The sequence below is a fragment of the Conger conger genome, chromosome 10 (genome assembly GCF_963514075.1).
Source record: "Conger conger chromosome 10, fConCon1.1, whole genome shotgun sequence".
NCBI lineage: Eukaryota > Metazoa > Chordata > Actinopteri > Anguilliformes > Congridae > Conger > Conger conger.
In genome coordinates, this window is record NC_083769.1 from 28,688,350 (window position 1) to 28,710,278 (window position 21,929).

General features: G+C 42.3%; 1 protein-coding gene across 1 annotated transcript in view; it reads right to left on the reverse strand.

Moving 5' to 3' along the window:
* Window positions 1-999: 999 nt before the first annotated feature.
* b4galt5 (UDP-Gal:betaGlcNAc beta 1,4- galactosyltransferase, polypeptide 5) overlaps window positions 1,000-21,929 on the reverse strand; it is a 33,602-nt gene continuing 12,672 nt past the window's right edge. The window contains exons 2-9 of the mRNA XM_061256907.1: window positions 14,119-14,238; window positions 13,819-13,932; window positions 13,420-13,547; window positions 11,341-11,457; window positions 10,279-10,466; window positions 7,564-7,686; window positions 6,863-6,964; window positions 1,000-6,058 (exon numbers count right to left, since the gene is read on the reverse strand). Of these exons, the coding sequence (XP_061112891.1) occupies window positions 5,890-6,058; window positions 6,863-6,964; window positions 7,564-7,686; window positions 10,279-10,466; window positions 11,341-11,457; window positions 13,420-13,547; window positions 13,819-13,932; window positions 14,119-14,238 (1,061 nt within the window). The 3' untranslated portion in view covers window positions 1,000-5,889. The remainder of the gene's footprint in view (window positions 6,059-6,862; window positions 6,965-7,563; window positions 7,687-10,278; window positions 10,467-11,340; window positions 11,458-13,419; window positions 13,548-13,818; window positions 13,933-14,118; window positions 14,239-21,929) is intronic.

Sequence of the window (21,929 nt, forward strand, 5' to 3'; positions counted from 1 at the left end):
GGAAAACACAGATGCCTCCCCTCCTCCAACGACAAGTCTGCTTAAGGCAAGAGAGCGGACATTACAGCAAGGTTCAGTAGATAATTCCATCACAGGTGTTGTGGAGCAGAGGAAATCCTCCGCTCTAAAGGCCACTTCTTTCACGTGTGCATGGGCAAGAACCACAACTGCACAGCAGAGGCGCTGCACTGGCAAAGCCACAAATGCAAAGCAACACATGCACCGCAGCCTTTCCGCTGGCTACCCCTCCCTGCTTCAGTGGGGTAGCATCAAGACTTGTTGCAATGCAATGGTTGCGTTTTTTAATATATATATATATATATATATATAAATATATATAAATGTACGGTAGAGTAAAAGGAGACCATTTTTTTAAACTATTGGCCTATTGCCATCAGTCTCTGGATCTTTTATGTGGTTTTACATTTCACAGAAACTTCTTGGTTCCTTTTTTTCTGTGCTGTGAGTGACATTTTCTCAACCCATCAGAGAAATGTGAAATACATAGCATAATATACAGTAGTGTGGCCACAAGTACCTTTTACATGTTTCTGACTGGAGTGAACAGGATGTTTGAACAGCATATCTCTGACCAGACCAGACCTATTGGACCCAGTCATTTGACATTTCTGTTTCCTGAGGGATGCCCTTGCTCAAGTGTCTTGATAGAGTAGCAACTTCATCTTTAGTCTGAGATTAAAACCCTGTTTGAACTGGATTAGTTTTACAGGAGGAGGCACAGTAACGTACCTCATTACTAGAGAGTGTCTTTAGTCTCCGAATACACAATCTCAGTGATTTTTAAAGATTGCAGAGCAAAATTCTAGCCTCTTTTACCGACTGTAATTTTCCCTGGAAAAACAATCCCATGTAAAAACCAGTCCAGTCTGAATAGACATTTCTGGGGGGGAAGATATTGTTTTGAAACCTCACAGGCATTCACATTCTTCCCATTATTGGGAGTTGAAATGGTGAGAAACACAGTGCATGAGGTCATAGTTCAGACAAAACATAAATATTTTTTATTGGTTCAGTCAAGGAAAGATACTTATTAATCACCACAACTCATCTCCTTGAAAGTTCATTGAATTTATAGCAGGATTTGAATAACAATGGTAAAAAATGCACTTCACTTCAAAGTAATCTCAATAATCAAGGATATGCAGATATACATTTATATGCACTCGCAGACATACTCACACAAACACACACATACACGCTCACAAACACACGCAACTGACATCAAGTTTATATGTGGCAAATGGCTTAAATTAAATTACGCAAGTTTGAGACCCTTACAATCACAAAGGAAATACATTTTTATTTATTTTATTTGAATTTCTTATTCTTTCTTTAACAAAACACTGTATAATAGAATTTGGAGTTCTTACGATGCTCAAGTTTTGTTGCCTGAAATAAAGAATCATTATCATCCCTTGGATCAGATTCCTTCAACTTTTCTAATAAAAGATATTTGCAAGAGAAAAAAACGATATTGGATAGAAACGAGTAACCACATGCAAACTGTGGCCCCATCAGCCACTGAGGTAATCTCCTTCCTGTTTCTGCAGCACATCTCTGGCCTCAGGCTAACCCAGCCGGATGGGTAGGGCAGAAAAATAACCCTTCATACATTTTACTAGAAGTATTTTACTTCCTCTAAAGCTATTGTCAGGCATATAAAATGTCAGGAATGTTCAGAGCAGGACAAAAATACTTAAAAAGCCTGCACATTATAAAGGGGGCAAAATTGTGACTGAACCTGAAATGAAGTACAGCAGAGAGGACAGTTAAATGTTTGGCCCTGTTTCACTTAAAGAATGTGAGGCAATGTGAATTCAACAAAACTGATCAGCAGAAACTACTCCAAATTCTTGTGTAATACTACTCTGCAGCGGTGGGGATTATTTGGGAACACAACAATATGTACAAGTGGACACACGTAAAGATTCACAATTCATTTCATTTAAATATTTTTTTTATATATAAAAAAATGAAAACAAAAACATGTGAAAACGATGGAATAAATAAAGAATTTAAGGCTGCCAGCCTCTCAGAGGGGGGTCCCTCTTCATTTTGGCTGGTGCTGAATAGATTCTATCATGGCTCTTGTAGAACTGTGACTGACAGTGCATGGGAGGGGTTTCACAGCACAATGTTCAAAGCAAACTGCAGGCTTGAACACTGATCTGGGATCAGTAACCCCAACTCTTTCCCCAACCATCCTGCATGAAACACAGATCCAGGGCTTGAGTGGCTCCACCGAGCTACACCTGACTGTGACCCTTGCGAGTGCCAGGGCAGACCGTTTCGCTCAAACACAGAGGGAGAGGGCGGAAAGCAGCCATGGCCTCGCCTCTTGCTCAGCAACCCCCCACGTGATTGGCTAGGCCATGTCAGCCTGGGTAATGATTAAGAACATGATATGCAAGTATGTATGAACATACCAAATGCCTGCCATACCATAACTTCAAATGACAGAGCAACTTTGTGCAATGGGGTTTTGCAGACAGCACCATTTCATAAGCCATTATAAGATGGGGGGGGTTGCCAAGCGAGAGTCTGGGACACAACCGGGTTTTCCCCTCCCTGGGTTCTCATTGGAAACGGCGCGGAGTTTGGGTGGTACAGAGGTGTCCCTATACCTGGCTATACCTCCTATCGGGATTTAAAGTTCACTGTGGTTGCGCGCAACCATCATATTCTAGCTGCTCTCTTTAAAGGTCTAGCTCTCTACAGTTACCATCACTGCAACAACAGCAACACACAAAGCACTAAAAAACAATTATAATGAATTAAATATGTAGAGGCCTGCCTCTAAATTATACCAAGACTTCAAATGTAAACCCAAGTAATGGTTTATCAAGTCTGTTAATATACGATACTGCTTCTTTAATTTAAGCTGAGGCATGAGAGAGGCGTGTTTCTTGGAAGGGGTGGAACTTGGGATGAAGGGGATGAGAGTCACTGGAATGAGGAACCTTTCACATGCCTCCACCTCACCACCGCCATTAGTACCCGCACAGGAAAGCATCCTGTCTAAGTGGGAACATTAGGAGTGGTGTGCACAGTAGCACTCAGAGGCACTGGACAGGTCAGGAGCTAATCCTCCCCCACCCCTTCCATCCCAAACTGCTCCATCAATCCATCCCGTTCATGGACATTAAAACAGAAGTGCCAGCGCAAACCTGAAGACCGGCAGGGAAGCTGGAACTACTTTGGGTGTATTCAAATGAGGAGGGTACATATATACATACATCTCCGAAAGAGTGGACATCAATAAACACTGATGTTATATGGTACTGTAACATCAGTGTTCATTGGCTTCTGCCTTGGCCTTTCTTTTTCGAACAACTATTTTAAAATTGCTTATAAATATTATGAAATCGACAATTCCTTGAATCTCCCATTGCCCTTCAGTTATAGAATGGATGCCTTAAGACCACTGTGTGAAAGGCACACACACACACACACACACACAAGCAAAAGACTGAAAGAAAACAGCATTAGAAACAGGCAGAATGCGGAGGTCTAATATGACACGCGTAGCCTTCACTCTGACGCAGAGCCTCGAACAGCACAGGAAGGGCTGTGGCAGCTCTCCAATTGCTCCGGCTGCTCTCAGTAGTGTATCACAGGATGGCCAGCTTGGGCACGCCAACACCCCCACCGGGCCCAGTGAGTCCTGAAGGACGGTCACGCTGTAAACACGCTCGCTGGTAAGGCTGGCTTTCAAACGCAACTCTGAGAGGAAGAAGCATGCCTTCCAAGAAATTACCGTCCTAACAGGCGTTTTAGTCTTTTAATAAGATTTAAGATCTTTTTTTTTCTCACAAGTACAAATTATTAGGTTGTTTTAAGTTACTGTTTGCTTTAAATTGAACTTTCTACATTTTCGCACCCCATTGGCAAATCTTAAAATGAAATCAAACTGTCTTGCCTCATTGGCAATATTTTTGTCATATTTAGCGAAATATAAGGCTACAACACTTGATGATTGATTTATTTCTTGGTGTTTGTAGTGTGGCGAAGAGTTACGTGTTTGGCGTAAGGTCTCAGAGTTTAGTCAGAAATACCTTCTTCCCTATCAGTCTCAGAGATACACCCCCAATACGAGGTCATCTAATACACTCCAATCCAGTCCAATGTCATTTACGGCGAGTAAATAAAAAGCTGGAGATCAATCTCGGGCGATCCTAAAAATCACCAACTAAACATTGCTGAAGTCAGACGGCAGTGCCCACACTAGACACACTGTTCCTACAGGTGTGCACAGCGCTGTGCGTGCTGTCAGCTCTCAGAGCTGACGTGCTGTCATTACTCAAGCGCACAGGGGTTGGCTGAAGCAGGGTTTGCATGCAGCCTGGACAGCGCAGCGACTGGATGTGCCTCCGGACCGTTTAGAGAGAACAGGAAGTGGCAGCAGGAAAGAGATGAAACGGCCAAAGCACCTGATGCAGGATGTTCCCTTGCGTATACAAAGGAGTTTTTTTTTTTTTTTTTTTTTTTGGCTGCATTCATTTCCCCTTCTGGAAAAAAATAAAAAAATAAAATCCAAACCCAGTGCTAGAGATGCCTTAGAAGTCCGAGAGTGTTTTCCACACTAGCCCACAGGAAATCAATGTGGGTGTGTGCAGTACAAATCTTTATGGGAATGGGAATGACACATATCTTCTGTGCTTGTGTGCTTGTGTGTGTGTGTGTGTGTGTGTGTGTCAATGCAAACTCACGCATCTGTACATGTTTATATGTGCACACGTGTGTTGTTGGTGCTGCAGAGATGCCTCTATATGTGTGTGTTCGTGTGTATGCATATATGTGCATATGCGTAAGGAAATACTAGCTTCCCCAATTCAGTGCAATAAGAAATGGCAAACACAACAGTATTCCTCCTAATGAGTAAAACATGGTTTTGAAAATACGACAGGAGCAGTTCCACTGATGAAGGGTCCGGGCGGGGCATGCGTGTGCGAGCACGTGGTCGACCCGCGTCATCAGGAAGGCGACATCGTCGTGAGGATGAACGCGTTTACGCCAGGAGGTGGTCCTGTGCACACAGCCCGTTTCACCCACCTTCCCTTTCCAGTGGTCCCCGTGTCTACTGCCCCTCTTTCAGTGCAGGAGAGTTTCACAATATAAAAACAAAATAAAACACACGAAACAAAAACCCCCCAAAAAAAACAAGTTCTACTTTAGGAAGTGCAACACAGAACCAGCTGTGTGGACTCATACTTCCAGCTGCTCGGCGTTGCTTGTTTGTTAGTGTAGAGGTTCAGTGCAGCAGGGGGGGGGCGCACACGAGACTGGCCACCGATCCCCAAGCTATGAGCGCAGACAAACTGAACGCCAGAAACTGTGTGTGTAGGTGTGTGTTCTAGCGTGTGTTTGTGTGTGTGTGTGTGTGTGTGTGTGTGTGTGTGTGCGTATACAGGCACGCGTGTGCACGTTTGTTTGAAATGAACAGGACCTGGTAAGCTCACACTAGGACAGCACATGTGGAAGCTCTTCGCTAGCAGCGGAGGCCTTCTGAGCAGCTCTCCTGCCAGACGGATGCATGAGCTGATGGTGGCACTGTGGTCTGCTGTGAACAGTAGGCAGCTCGTCTCTTAGCTCAGTCAGGAGTCCGAGGCGCACTTGTGGTTAAAGAGGCGGTGGAGTCGGCCGGCTCTCAAGCCGCACCAGCGGGCATAGACGATGATTATATAACAGGTGTAAGGCATCAATCACAATGAAGTCTCGGCGGGGCTGCAGCAGGAGGGACGGTTGGGAGTGTACCGAAGGAGCCAGGGGGGTCAGGCGGTGCGTCTCCTTGCACAGCCTTTTTTTGGGAAAAGCAGTGATGAAGACCTGTGAAATATGGCTGTTGTGGGAGGCCTGGCCGTCGGTCGGTTATGAGATGGAGCGGTCTTCGTTGTAGCCTGTCACCGGGGCCATGTCTCTGCTCAGGCTGACCGTGATGTTGGTGTACAGGCGGCGGCGTGAGACCACAGGGGTGTACCTCAGGTTGTTCAGTCCGTCCAGGCCCTGCCTCTCCTTGGACTGCCGGAGCAGAGTGTACCTACGGACACAGCGGGAGAAACGAGGGCACACGTCAAACCCCTCTCTCCTTCACGCTCACTTACCCCCACCTCCAGGCGTAAAACTCCACATGGTGCACAAGTTAAAGATGGCCGCCATATTTTTCTGAGGAAGCACTCCCAAAAATAGTGGCTCTGACACGCAAAAGCCTTTGTTCCCACCTTCTACGCCTTTATAAAACAAATTAATTAAAGGAGTAACCTGGTGGTTGATCACACCTTCTAGGTTTTTATATGCAATTTGCACAAGAGGGCTTAAAAACGATTAAAGTATTAAATATGTCCGTTCTTTAGTTTTGGAGAAGTACTTTTTAAGGACTATTCGATTTTTTCTGGTTATATTCACTTAGCATTATCTAGCTAACTTGGTTATAATTATCATTGGCTAAGTCAGCGTCCTTACCAATTGATGGGTGATATACTAAGTCAGCTAGCGAGCGTGCATCATGGAGATAGCTACGGTAACGAGCGTGCATCATGGAGATAGCTATGGTAACAAACAACAATGTGCGGAAAGGGGGAGCACGGTCTGTCAATCATAGCTAATTGACAGCACAAACAGTTTGGGTGAACTTTTATAGTGGGAAATTTAGGCTTAAATTTTAAATTACTGACTAAAATTAAAAGAATATGCACATTTGTTTTGTTGTTGCCTAAAGCCAATTGGCAAGTGTCACATGTTACTCCTTAAATGCAAAGTTTACACAAATACATTTTGCCGAGCCATCTCCGGGACAACAGGAGAAGTTATTCCGTGCACTCCTTATGTGACGAACGTCACCCACCTGCCCAGGAACTGTGCCTCTCCGCGGTGGTGGTGCGGAATGGACATGTAGCGGCCCATGTTTCCCGGCGGCCGGCTCACCGAGTACCCTGCAAACTTCACCCTGCGGGGGCGAGGCAGAGCGTGGTCAGCAGCAGCGCACATGACACAGCCCACGCGCAGGTACACAACACAATAAAGAGAGGGCTGTTCAGTCAAGATCAAAGGGCTCTGCAGGGACCTTTGTTCATTCCGGTGGAAACACCAGAGGCGTTCATAATATCAATAATAAACTTAAAGGCTGTATAAAACTGGTCATGACCATAGAATCTTTGGCTTCTGTGCAGACTGAACTCCTATCTTGGTTTGCCTCTTATCACCACCCCATTGCACTCCCACTTTCTGTACCAATTCAGTCTGTGGGATGTTTATGATTTTAGGTTATATTTTTAAGGTTTTTTGTTTTGCAGGGCTTGGACGCAATCTGTGTATGTTTAGGATTGTACTTCTTGGTTAGCTTGGAGTTAGATTGGTTAGCATTTTCACTGGTGCTTTAATGATGTTGCATCTTTACTAGCTGGACTGGCAACGTTGTTGATCAGGTGAATGCAATCAAGTTGGTCCTACACTGGAAAAGAATATCTGTTAATGAGTGCAACGCAATGTAATAAAAGTGGGTGGTTTTGAAACAGTTCGTTTTGCTGTCTCTGGAACATTCCTCACCTATTCCACAGGTCATCGTCCTCCCCTCCCCAGCCCCAGAAAGCATTTGGGAAGCCGTTAATTTTTCGGAACTGCTCCACAGTGAGACCACTGACCCCACCAAAAAACTCCTCATAAGGAAGCCTGCAGGGAGAAAAAAAACAATAAATACCATTTTAGGAGATAACATGGCTAAAGCATATGCCCAAAATATACTGACTAGCATCAGTTATCCATGGATTTGAAAGTATTAAAATAGAAATTAATCACAATAAGAAAATGTAGGAGTTTTTTTTTGTCTTATGAAAATGGCTACTTAGTTCTGTAGGGCATTTTACATAAGTGTGCCTCTCTGCAGACCCCCAAAAGGAAACAGACTGTGTTGACCATGTTGACACAGGGTCAGCAAGGTTTGATGACAAGACCGTGATCGTCAATACAGGACTATTGCTCCCATCATTGTGCTGCCTCTGCGCAATTCTGCCACCTCAGTGGAATGCTCCCAAAACTGATGAGTTGAAATAGCACTATATAAACCATGGGTTTTCCACATACAGTGTTTGGTGTCTTTAGATAGCTAATGATGTGGGAAATAGTTTGGTGTCACTGGTGGTGTAGTACACTGGTTGCTGAATAAAGATCTTGTAGGAATAAACCACAGGTAATGCAAGTTACCTGTGAGCCAGCATCCAGGTTTAATACAAAGTTTAACCAGGTTTGTTGGACATACAGAGATAACATCAGCAGGACCATTGTTACCGCCATCTTGTGACTCTTAATTTGATGATTTGTTGTATTCCTGTAAACCCTGGGAACCTGGAATGGTTTGAGGAGACTCGCTAATACTTTGTTGTACGTCGCTCTGGATAAGAGCGTCTGCCAAATGCCAATAATGTAATACGATCTCCTGCACACCATTTGCGTATAGCCATTCATATTACAACTTGTAATTCTTGTAAACACATTGTCATTCTATTTCTGCAATGCACATTGTTGAATAAATTGTATTCATTTGAACCTGCATCCTCTCGACTTGCACCACTATACACTTAGCAGTTTAGAGTCCTCACAGACATAGACAACCTAGGATACCTGCACCCCATAGTCACTCGCCTATACACCAGTGCCGTCACAAGATACATACTAAGTGTATCATTGTAGGCTATACAGGCCACAGGCACGTCCGCGTCTATACAAATAGATAGCGATCATATAGAGCCACACTATTGGTGGACATTTGCAGTTCCCTTTGTTGAACTGTTAGAACAGAGGAGCAGTTGAACTTATCTTTTGGAGTCAGATAAACGAGAACAAAATAAAATTAACCCTGTTCCAGTAGCATTTGTCAGACTACACGCATTTCCTTCACCTCTCGGATACTTCCGCCTTTTGGTGCATTTGGGGGGTTTCTCACAGTTAATATTATAAGTGTCTACCTGCATCTAATTGTGAAATTATTTGGGGTTTTTTATTCCAGAAAATATACAGGGGTACGGTAAGATAATGGAAGCACCATGTGAAAACTGTGACTTTGCAGTAATGAAATCACAATTCTGAAGACAGCTGCACAGGTATGTCATATTAAGTTCAATGGTAGTTCAAGTTCATGTTCATATTAGTAGTGTGTAAGAGCTTCCACAGCAACCTGGAGCAATTAAAAGTGTTGTAAAGATGGAACTAATGAGGCAAGAGGGGCAGTGTTGAAAAGCATTACAGCGTAAACACAAGCAAACTACATTGTCAAGAAGAATCAGTGGGAAAGACGGAAACAAAATGAACGACAGAACTGAATCAACACCTGGGTAACTAATTCAACACACTTTGGGAGCACAACGTCACAGATTGCAATGAAACTTGGCATACTGATTTGGCCAACTTATAATAATGAATGTGCTGTGCCACACAGTACAGAAACATTGCATGGAATCAGTGATAAAAAAAACATGTGATGCTACATCAGATAAATATATAGGCAATGACTCAAATATCCGTGACCACATTTTCTGGAGATGGAGTTGAGATTATAACATATAATGTTGGGTTTTTTTTTCTCTCACATGAGATTTCCAGTTAATAATCTCATAACTCTGTTACCTTTCATTTTGGTGTGAACAAAATATTTAGAAGAACTGGTGAATATGGTGAATCAAGTGATACAGTAAGGAACATCTCTCTATGACCAACACTAATGGAGTAAGTCATGGATTCAGTTTCTTATAAGGCTAAATCAGCATGCCAAATCTCATTAAAATCTCTGATGATGTGGTCCAAAATGTGACTGTAGTCCAAAAATATGACTAAGGAATTACCCAACTCAGTGATCCAGTCTCAAAAAAAAAAAAATAAAAAAAAAAAAAGGAAATAAGTAAATAAATAAATAAATAAGTAAATAAATATATATATATATACACACACATATTTTTTGTGAGCCTCACAAATGGAAGAATGGTCAGATGAGTCATCTTTTACTCTTTCTTTGTCTGTATCTGTATTGGGTTTACAGTTTGTTTTAATATGATGAGGCGCACACAGAAAGTGAAGCTAAATAAATCATATATGAAATCTTTACATTCATGATTCTGTGCCATTCATGATTCTTTGATTTCCATCTCTAAACCTTTGACCTTTCCTCACAAAAATGAAATGTAAATATATGGACCTTTTGTTAAATATGGTTCTATAACTACTACTACTACTACTACTACTACTACTCTAACTTTCATGACGTTCACTCACATGTAGTAGTACTTGTTGAGCTTCACAGCAAAGTGGCGGGGCATGTTGCTGCAACCGTAGTAATTACGGTCAGTCTCCAGGATGTGGTCCACATCATGGAAGACCATGCAGTCCCAGTCCAGGTCTCTCATAGCCTCCTTGAAGCCCACATTGAACAGCATTGCCCGGTTGAAGGGCTCGTTCCCTGCCTGAGTCAGACACACACACACACACACACACACACAAACAGGCTTTCATTAACACATTGCAACACCTGTAAAGCTCCCTTCTGATTGCATTGGGAGGTGTAATGGAAACACTGAGCGCTGAGGAAGCTCTGACATCATGCGCTTACTGGATAAGCACCTGAGTCCTTTCACAACTCAAGGCATTTCCTCACTGAGATGGTGGGATATTGAGAAATCAGGTGGAGTTTGTGTTTAAGAAACTCCCAACCCTTCCCCCAAGCTAGCCTCCCAGAACTACCAAATACCTTGCATACTCTCTCTGCTGTAATCATGACTCTAAAAGCACAGGTGCAATGGTTCAGAATTTGGGGCATGAGTGCACGTTGGGCTTCTTCTTTTTTTTTTTTTTTTTTTTTTTTTTGCTTTAAGCATTTTCTCATACACGGCTGAGAGCATATCTCTGAAGAGCAAATTCTAAATGAAAAGCAGTGAAGGAACAAAGTCATGATGATCTCCTGATCATCCTTCACACCCGTTACCACACAATGTGTTTATGGAGTGATGGCAGGACTGGGTGACTGTGAAATCTAGTCAAACATTTACAGGACTGCTGTACTGGTGAAGAACTATCACAGAATAGACTGTGGGCCAGGGTTCCCATGTTGCACATACTCTTCACAAATTATTAAGGCCAGCCATTACTTATTACACCCAGTAAGGTGACGTACTCTGTGTCCGCATACGCTATTACACATAGTAAAAATATTTCAGTTTTATTCTCGACCATCAGAGGGGAGAAAAGGCTTGGAAGTTCCCCGGGGCCTCAAGCTGAACAGCTGCAGGGCGTGGTGTAGTCTGCGATGGAGCGTGGAATGAGATGGGTGAAGGAGCTGACCTGCTCGATGACGTAAAAGCCGAACTGGATGCGCTGCCTCTGCAGAGCGGGGATCAGGTGCCGGAGGAGGATGGGGAGGTGCTCGTGTCGGTTCCGGAAAGGGACCAAGATGGCCACCTGGGGGGCGAAGAGGCAAGTGCTAAGCATTTGGTCACATTAGCACATTGAGGACAAACAGAGATCTCATTGGCACATGTTGCCAACAACATTAAAGGATGTGAAAAAATAAGAGACATACTGATACTATGTTCATATTACCATTAACAAACCTGGGACCTATTCACACGTTATCTTTTCCAGAAGATATTCATGGTATGTAATGATACACTACAAAGGCTTGCATTGTTCTATTGTTCCTTTTATCAACAGCCATTTCTGCAATAGACTTCCTTGTGAAGTACTAAAATACTACTGTTTCCTCTAGGTGTGACAACCTGATTGTGTTAGAATTAAATTAAATGGGTTATGGATTAAATCCAATAAACAGGAGTATATTTGCCTTCAACATTATGTTCATATGTTCACTTGATTTAATGGTGTTCGATTGCCCTTCTTAAACCTAACAGAAGATAATCTAAGGAAGTCTCCTCTAAAGCAGTGAAGGAAGCATTTCATGGCAAATAAGGACCATTGCAACAATCTGAATTTAACCAAGGGGCCTGGGTTTATATCCCTTTGACAGCAGAACTGAAGGACAGCATTGTGACTGAACAGCAATTTTCCCTTTAAGCATCATGGGGGAAAAAAAACACTTGCAAACTGCGACCCCTTGCATGAGTATTACGTTACACAACTTAATTTCGAGTATTAGCCTAGCCTGTAACCAGGGATTCTAACATGGTAACAACTTATCTGTTTTTATTCCACACTGACAAGGAAGAAACAACTGGCAGGTCTCCTCCCAGGATTAAACCCGGAAACCTTCCATTTGTGTGTGACAGCCGTTAACCCCTGGAAGATTTTAGGAGGTTTTGAAATCAGATTCTACAGATTTCCAGATGAGGAAGTGCAGCACTGACGGGATGTGGTGATCTCATGTGGTGATCTCTAGCCGTTATCTTTTCTCAAACGTGACAGGCCTCCCCAAGGGAGATCTAAAGCACACAGTGAACAAATAGTCGTCACCAAGCACCCACTTTTGCTGTCAAGCTCGGCTCACACCTTTGTCAAAAACAACCTGGCCCGCAGAGATAAGTCCCAGCGCTCAAACCCCTTGCTTGTAAGCCTCTGGTGCTCCTGCCCTTCCTCCACTCAGAGTCATGGCAAACACACATTGTATTTGGGTGAAAGCTGAAGCTTTTTATAAACAGCCACAAAGTCTTCCTCATCTTCTGCGTGCTTTATTCGCACAGGAAGTACACGTCCCACTTAATTGTTTCATAAATTTCTAGACAATGAAATGCCAATTATGGAAGTAATTGTTGAATATGTTCCATCAGCAAACAATGTCGTATTTACTAGACTGTGAAAGTTATTTAAAAGGGATCCATCTGCATCAGTGGATTTGTCAGAACAGTGATCTGAGACTGCAAAGACAGCAGAGCGATTCCTTGTGGTTATTTTGAGAGCCATCAAGCAGAAACAATGGGTTTGTTAAAAGTTAATTATTTATGTGTTTTTTGATGGCATTAGCAAACTGTCTTTAGTGGTGGGAAAGGGATTGTTGTCATCTCTTGGATTTTATTACCGTAATTGCATTGCGCTGCACACTAACCATACAGCAACCAGAAGTTAATAGCAAGGAAGTTAGCCAGGCAGCTGAGTATCAAGCCCATTAAGATTAAAGCAGCGTGCAATTTTATTCAATAAAATATCACTCATTGACCATGATAAATCTATAGCTAAAGGAAATTAGATGTTGTGTAAGGAACTGCCTCAGGTCATGTTTATGACTTTATGACATGCGCTTCATGTAGGCTACTGCAAGATTTCCACTGTGTTTTACAACCAACATTTATATGAGCCAAGGTCCCAGGCTGAGGCATGCGGTCTCATGCATGATGTTTGTGTGATGCTGCGAGCTCAAGTGCTATGTATTGTGCATGCAGGAATCAATCAGTCAGAGAGAATGGCACTCACTTTCCAGCGGGCAACACAGTCATGAGGCTTCCAGTGTCCCCCAGAGGCCAGACTGTGGTCACCCTCCAAAAGACTCCTTTCAACCTCCTCCAGGGCAATCTCACTCATGTTCACATCCACCGGGCCCTCTGACAAACGCGCACGCACACACACACACACACACACACACACACACACACACACACACACACACACACTGTTACATAAACTCCACAGCAACAGATAATAACACTGCATTTCAACCAAGGCCTGTATCAAGGTGTGGGTCTATATACATTACCACTCTAAAACATGGCCATGTAACATTTGAATGTCTATTTATTAAATGCAAATCATTCACACCCTATTTTTGGGAGCTTGAATACAGTCCCCGGCAGAGAGACAGTGGCCCATACTCACTCATTGAGGGCAGCCTTTCAGGGCACCTCTGGCTGGGCATGTAAGTGAATCCCTCTGGGAGGTAGATAGCTGTCTGGACATAAGGCTCACTGATGTCATACTCATAGGCGTAATCTGTACAAGGACAAGAAACAACACTGTTTTTCGGGTGGTGAAAGTATTAACACAGTTTCATTGCTAATGAAGGATACCTCACTCATGAAACTGAGATTTAGCGAAGTGATACCATGCAAGAGTGAAACTGTATCATGCAGCTGTGAAAACATTTCCTCCAAACACTGCCCCACATTCTCTTCCCACCTGTGCCGTTGCTGCTGTAGGCTCCCCGGACCACCTGCTCCAGAACCTGGGCTCCAATGCTCCGCACGTTCTCCCTGATCTGGATCCCCCGGGCTTGGACCATAAACAGGTACTCATTGACTGTGTGGAGAGAGGGTCAGGCTATGAGACACAGTAAAGCTAAAAGAAAAGCCTGACTAGCATAAGGATACACCAGTGCAGGGTGTTTGAAAAACCCATGCCACCATAATCATCTTTCAAGAATACATCATCTTCCTAGTCAAATATTATCACAGATGAAGTAAACTTTCCACTCCATTCTTTCACAAATTTTGCACTATGAAGCAAGATAAGGAAGTAATTGCTCAGTGTTTCCTGCAATCATAGTTAAGGCTGGCCACCTGAACAAAAACCGCCCCGCCTTAACTAAAGCTGGACACCTGACTGTGTCGCAAGCTGAGAGTGAATTAATAATCCATAAAAACAGCATAACCTGTCTAACATTTGGCTAGTTAGTAAGAAAATAGTTTGCATGCTATTCCAAAACCATGATTTTTGCATGTCTGTTACAGTTACAGTAGGCAAACACAATTTTAAATTAAATTAGTTAATTTATCTCGCATTGTCAGGACAGATGGCAGATAAAAATCAGCCGAAAATATCAGGCTTCTTCCAGCCATGAACAAGTAGAACAAGCAAAATATCAGGCTTCTTCCACCCCCCCCCCCCCCACTGATTGATCAGCAGTATTCTGTGTATGTCTGCTGATACATGAGACCTGAATGAGAAGAATTGTGCAAACAGCTTTCAAACACTATGCTCAGCTTCCAACCATAGCAATAGAAATTTGCAACATCTTACCTATACAGTGTTCTAAAATGAACATAAACTTACAGAAGCTCACTTCATATACTTTTAACCACAGACCATAGAAACATATGGACAATAAGGTGTCAGTGACAGTTTGACTGTGGAATCCGGTGCCATACTCTATGGTATGAGCTGTTGGTTGGTCAGCTAATGCTGTAGGAACTGTGACTTGTGAGGCTCATGTGATAAGCATCTGAAAGTGTCGGTTGGGAGAGTATGTGTGGTTTAGGTTTTATTTCCAATTTGCTGGCTCTCAGTCATAAGGTAGCGCTGATAAGAGGTCAACAGCCCTTTGAGAAATATCCTTCAAGTTTTTGCCCGACTTGCATTTCTACCAGCCAGCGTACTGTCCGCCAAGCCTAACACTACATCGTTAATGCTAGTTTATAGCCGTAATGCCAGTATATTATCCAAATGCAGTATCTTATGTAATTCAGCGTAAACCATAAACCAATTTAAAAGTTATGAACAAGTATTACAGCTGTAGGAACAGATAGTGTAAACTTCAAGTAATGCAAAAATCTTAAGTCCATAGGTCTTAAGGATGGGGATAAAGTCAGGCCTATTCTGTAAATCTTTAAACAATAAGTTAACAGTTTAAAATAAGTTTAAATCTGAAATTGGTTTCACAAAATTAATTTGCAACTTCTGTAGGGTGTATTATAATGAAATAATAGCGATTATACTGTTCAGAACAAAATTATTATAATTTCCCATAAATTGTAGCCTATTAACAAATTATGAACTAATGCTAGTAATTATACTACCAGTGCCTGTATGTATTTGCAGTGCTCACTGATGCCTACATCACCCCGTTCCTTCCAGTCTGCTGATTGCATATATTTTTTAGACACAAACACTTGGCAATTATCTGCCAGTTTCAATATGCAGTAGTGTGCTCTGATTTTCCATTTTCACATAGTTCCACATACAGTCCCCTACAAAAGTATTGGAATAGCATGGCCAATTCCTTTGTTTTTGCAATACCCTGAATACATTTGGGGTTGAGGCAGGGTTCTAGACTGAGACCATTTTTTGAGAGTGTGCGAGCTACAATTTCACGTGGTCGCATTAGTGCGAGTGCATGATGATCACCGGTGTTTTGGTGCCGCTCCGGCAGCGAATATCACACGGGTACTGCGTTAGCCATTGTGGTTTCTTCTTCACTGGCTCAGTCGCTCTCTCCCTACCTGCACTCTTACTGCCTGTACCTTCATCATTAGTGCGCGTGCGCGTGTACATAGCGGCGCTGAAGACAAAAGGCGCGAAACAAACAAACAATCAAAAAAATTAAGCGGTCCATTACAGATTATTTTAAAAAACAAAGTGAGGAGAGAGAGAAGGAGGCTGGTGGAGAGGGAGAGCCAACAATATGTCCCGAATCAGACACGACTGATGATGAGAGTGCAGGCAGTAGGGAGAAGAGTGCAGGTGGAAGCAGGGTGCGACTGAAGAAAAAAAAGTATTGCTTTCGAACACAATGGCTAACGCAGTACCCGTGGTTGCGGTACGAACGGGTGAATTTAGATTCAGATTTCCTTTATTGACATTGGAATACCACAAAATTCAGAGTTCAGTGTGGTGATGGCCTTGGGATAAAAACTGTGTTCAGGTCACGTATGAATGCTGCAGCTAATAAGTTATGCTGTTAGTAGGGAGGGCAAAGTGGAGCTTTAGAATGTAGACCGCTGTGTGTGCACGTGAGCTCGCCAATAGATTTCTCACAGAAAACGTAATTTGTCCATGTTTTTACTTCACAGTAGAGGTGATCAAACTTACAATAACTAAGTGCTAGTGTGTTCTAAGCCTTTACTGGTCCCTGTACGATGTTAGCATGATGTAGCTAGCATACGCGAATAGCACAAAGCCATACAATTTGCTTTTTAACGGCACTTGGTCATTCGAACGATATAAATAAAAGCATTCGATTAAGTTCGACGGCACCGGAATTTTCTGTCGTACCGTCCATAAATGGCAAAAGTCCCACCATAGGATTTATTTAAATCTTTAAAAGTTATACATTTTCTGAATCGTCATTAATTCATCTTGTTTCTATCAGTGATTCGGCGTGATCGGACAGTTCTGTAGCTATGTAAATGACGTAAGAAGGATACAGCAGTGTTATGCTAAGCAAAGCTGTTATGCTTTGCTTTTATGTTTGTTATGTTTTGTTATGTTCAGTTATGTTCAGATTAAAATATTTTGCAAATAACAAGTCTGGAGTCACTGTCAATCTTTACATCAATGCAAAACTAGGGTATGCAACTATTCATCAAGGTCATTGATTAATACCATGCTGTACAAAGAAAAAAGGTGCGACCAAATCATATGCTGGTGCGACCAACTGAGAAAGTTGGTAGCACCAGTGCTACCAGTGGAAAAGTTAGTCTGGAACACTGGGTTGAGGTAATAAAGATGCACACAAGACAAAAATTCAGAATTTCAGCTTTCAATCCCTGGTAGTTACACCTAGATGTGTTAAACTACTTAGAACATAGCACCTTTGGTATCAGACTAGCCAAATTTTAGGTGAGCAAAAGTATTGGAACAGAGAGTATTCAAGTAAATGAAAGTAAATAACACTTCATATTCCATAGCATATCCATTAATTGTAATAACTGCATCAAGCCTGCAACCTATTGACTAAACTGTTGCATTCTTCTTTTGTGAGAGGCTTTTACTGCAGCCTCTTTCAGTTGTTGTTTGTTTCAGGGAGTTTTTCCCTTCAATCTCCCCTTCAGTAGGTAAAATGCATGCTCAATTGGGTTAAGGTCTGGTGATTCACTTGCATACTTTTTCTCCCTAATGAAGTCCTTTGTTGTGTTGGCAGTGTGTTTTGGGTCATTGTCTTGCAGCATGATGAAGTTCCTCCCAATTCGTTTGGACGAATTTCTCCGTAAATTGGCGGACAGAATGTTTTTGTAGACTTCTGAATTCATCCTGCTGCTACCATCATGAGTTACACCATCAATACAGATAAGTGAGCTCACTCCAGAAGTAGCCATGCAAGCCCAAGCCATGACACTTCCTCCACTGTGTTTCACAGATGAGCTTGTATGTTTTAGATTTAGATATATTGCTGTCTTTTTCGAACGGTTGATTGAGATACCTTCACCCCAGCCCAGTGAAGCTTGTTTGTGATGTCAGTTTTTGTGGTTTTCTTCACAGCTTTCACAATGTTTCTGTCATCAACTGCTGTTGGTCGACCTGTTTGATGTCTGTTGCTCTGTACACCAGTGGTCCTAATTTTTTTAGGACATTCCAAGAAAAAAAAAAAAAAAAAAAGGAATTGACCTTACTATTCCAATACTTTTGGAGGGGACTGTGTTTCACATTTTAGGCAGACACAGACATACATATGCACACATAAAACGCACACAACCTTGAGAATCTGTAGAATTTTGAGAGCACTTGCATTTTTAATCTTCTTTCAATCATTAAAAAAGGGCTGTCAGGCTCTTTGCTCTAATCTCCTCAACCTCTCTAGTATTCCAGACTACTTACTGTGAAAAATGTAATTAGGAACAAAAGAGCTGGACTTCAATAGCACTGCAGTGGCCTGGGTCTGATTGGCCATTAGTGCAGTTTTCTCACTTGATGCATGTGGTGCACAGAGACCAATCGCCAACCTCGCTCCCACACAACAATGTCTACATTTGGTGCTTCTTCAAGGTGACAACAGACCCAGTGTCAGTCAATTTTGTTCTCGGGCAATTCAAATGTTTTACTTACACAACACAGAGAGTGCACATTCCTAACTCTGATTCTTTTTTGACACTGATGATTCAATGCAGAATTTGATCAACATGGCTGGAATTCCACACACAGTTAATGATTCAATACATCATGTGCACATGACGTTTAACTCAGTTACAGCAGCATGCTAAGCTGCAAGGAAACCAACAATTAAAACTAGTTACTACATTAACTATTTTGCGGCACAATGCGGATAGATTATCAGAGTAACGCAATGAGAAGCACAGCAGAGATACAGGTCACTCATGGGCAGGACTGCGCTCCACAGGGAAGCCTGGCTTGCCGCCCACTAATCAGAGCTGCAAAGGTATGTGTTGGGAGAACACTAAAACCTGCAGAGACAGACTAAAACCTGTTGTGTCCTTCAGACAACTATGCTACAGTAAATCATATTTAAATCCTAATCTTTAGGAAACCAGTTCTATCGTCTCGCTCTGTTTGTACAGAAACTGGAATTTCAACCGTGGAGTCTTTTTTCAACAGTTAGCCGACATGATTATGATTGAAATGACTTATATCTTGTTGAATTTCGTGTAAAAACGTATTAACATACAAATACTAATTTGTGCTAATTGAATTAACCCTGGCCCAAAGATGGAGAGCACCAAGGACCACTTTCATGCAAGGAAAAAATAATAATAGTAATAAAAAAGGACACTTTTCAGAACATATACAGTGCTCTCCATAACGTTTGGGACAAAGACCCATCATTTATTTATTTGCCTCTCTACTACACAATTTTTGAGATTTGTAATAAATAAAAAAATCACATGTGATTAAATAAAGAATAAACAAGACAGTCCCTTGAAGAGAAAATGAGTCCAAAACTGCTTCATAGAAGCACTCTTGCCACACAACACACAGTTCTCTGCTGACATCATCCCTGTGGCAGCCATGGTAGTGCTGTGTTTGCATTTCGATCACAAGCAGTGATAACAGTACTGAGCAAATCCACGTCAAGGAAATGGCAAAACCTTTGACTATTTGTGGCACTCAAATATTCTGTTCTGGATTTTAATGTAACGCCCTGGACCAGATATGTGAATAAATGTTAAAAGATGTGGCACCATCATAAGGGGAGGCAGAGTTGCTGTCGCTGAACTTTTGTTCAAAAGGTGAGCGCACAGAGACGTGTGGGGGCTGGGAGCAGTGGAAACATTACAAAGTGTAAGGTGGCTGGAAAAACCTTTCGGCTAGTACAACTCTTTCCATTTCTACTGAGAATCTCACCCAATGTTCCAATGTGTTGAAATTTATTGAAATCATCTGGTAGCGTCAATCCTTGTCCGTTGCACCACGATCATTTGCCAAATATGTGTATTTGCTAACCAATTTCTTCTGATGGGAAAGACCTCGCTGTTACTCAATATTTCATTCGCATTTTGAAGTCATCATAACAGTAAGCCTGCAGCAAACCATACATATTTCGGATCCAGGAAAGCAACAATATATATATTTTTTCCAACAATATGGGAGTATACCACACACAGAGTAGTATATCACACATACGGATAGATTAATTTGACATTTAGGCACTTTGTGGGTAACAAAGTTATCAACAAGTAGCAAAGCTGCAACAGACTCAGTCAGTATCTTGCGAATCTCACTGCTGCGGTGGCTACTCACTGACAATGATAAGCCTGATGTGCTGGTGGACCAGGTCTACTAGCTCTTTGTGAAAGGCTAAATGTCCCAGTGACCCACAGTAACTTTTTCAATTTTATTATGTAAAGAAAGTGAAACAATGTCAACACAAGAGAAAAATCTGGATTAAAGATCAAAAACAGCGACTTGATTTAGGCTGCATCTCAACACAAATACTACTTTCACCAAAGCCTAATCTCCTGACAGCCAGCTCCTCACAGTCTGAAAGACCTGCACGTCTGGAGTCCTTGACCGTGTGCTCAGAGATCCACTGTCGGGAGGTCAAGAAGCTCTTTCAGGAAGTCCACTTCACCGCTTTACTCCTCCACACTGCAGCACGTTCATTTCATTTTCATCAAAAACAACCTTGCTCATATCGAAATACTGTAAAATAAGATTTTAAATCTTAATCTTAATCTTTAATTTTTAATCTTCTTTTTTAAATTTATTTATATCTCTAGGACAGCCCAGTTCGACTGACAAAGTGGAAAGTTGAAAGAGAGCTAGCCCACCCGTTTACAAACCCTGTGAATGTATAGCCTGTGTGTGTATAGTGCATGCGTATATAAATATTGAGCAGGAGGGATCTACGGTACATGCAGCCATTGTTTAAAAGCACATCAGACGCTGTGGATGTGTTTTGTTTTCCTCGCTCCCAGTCGACAGCGAAAAGCCGAGGAGTCACAGGGTTATGTAAGCAGGAATGCTCCAGAAGGACCCCGCCCCCGCTCCACGCTTCCCGCCCACACTGCACCCCCGACGGCTTACGAGAAACAGCCGCCCCTGTGGGAACATACCCAAACCTCCACAACAACACGCTCATTCCCACTGCTGCTGGTCTCCAGGCTACTGAGGGTGCAGGTCATCACAGGCCAAGACACTCTCGCCTCTCCTGTGCCCTCCTTTACTTTTTATACCTCGCTGAATTAACCTGTGCATCTATAAACCCGGGTTAGCCTCATCATAAACAGCAGTGAAAATTACTGGGATTTTGGAAACCTGTTAATCCCCCAGACACTGGTGATGAAAAAAAGTCACTGATGAGCTGATTCATACAAAAATGCCCCTTGCATATATTATTTAGCATGACATGTCCCTATGTAGTGGACAGATAGCAAACAAAATACAAGAAGACACTCTCAAAAATGCTTCGAAACCTATTAGGTAGCTATTACTAGTTGTCATCTACGCATGTGCAGCGAATATTAGCTAATCTCAAACAAACTTTGAAAGGTTTATTTCCAAGCCAAGTATAGCTACACTGATTAAGATCTTTGGACTTGGCAAGTTCCAGTTTCCACGCAATGTGTAAGCTACGTGAACATCAGACACAGTGCTGCTGAGCTATCAGTGAGTATGCGCGTGGCACTAACGGGATAATTTCAGTCCAAAATCAAACACGTTCGGTAGGGCAGTCCCCATTTACGGTCAATGATTGAAAACTGATTTGTGCTGACTGTGTCCTGTTCCCAATGGCATTGAATCATTAAGCTTGCCATCACTGCAAGCAAAAATGATGTGCTCCTAAAAACACCTTGGGCAGTTTTTAAGAAATCAGTGCA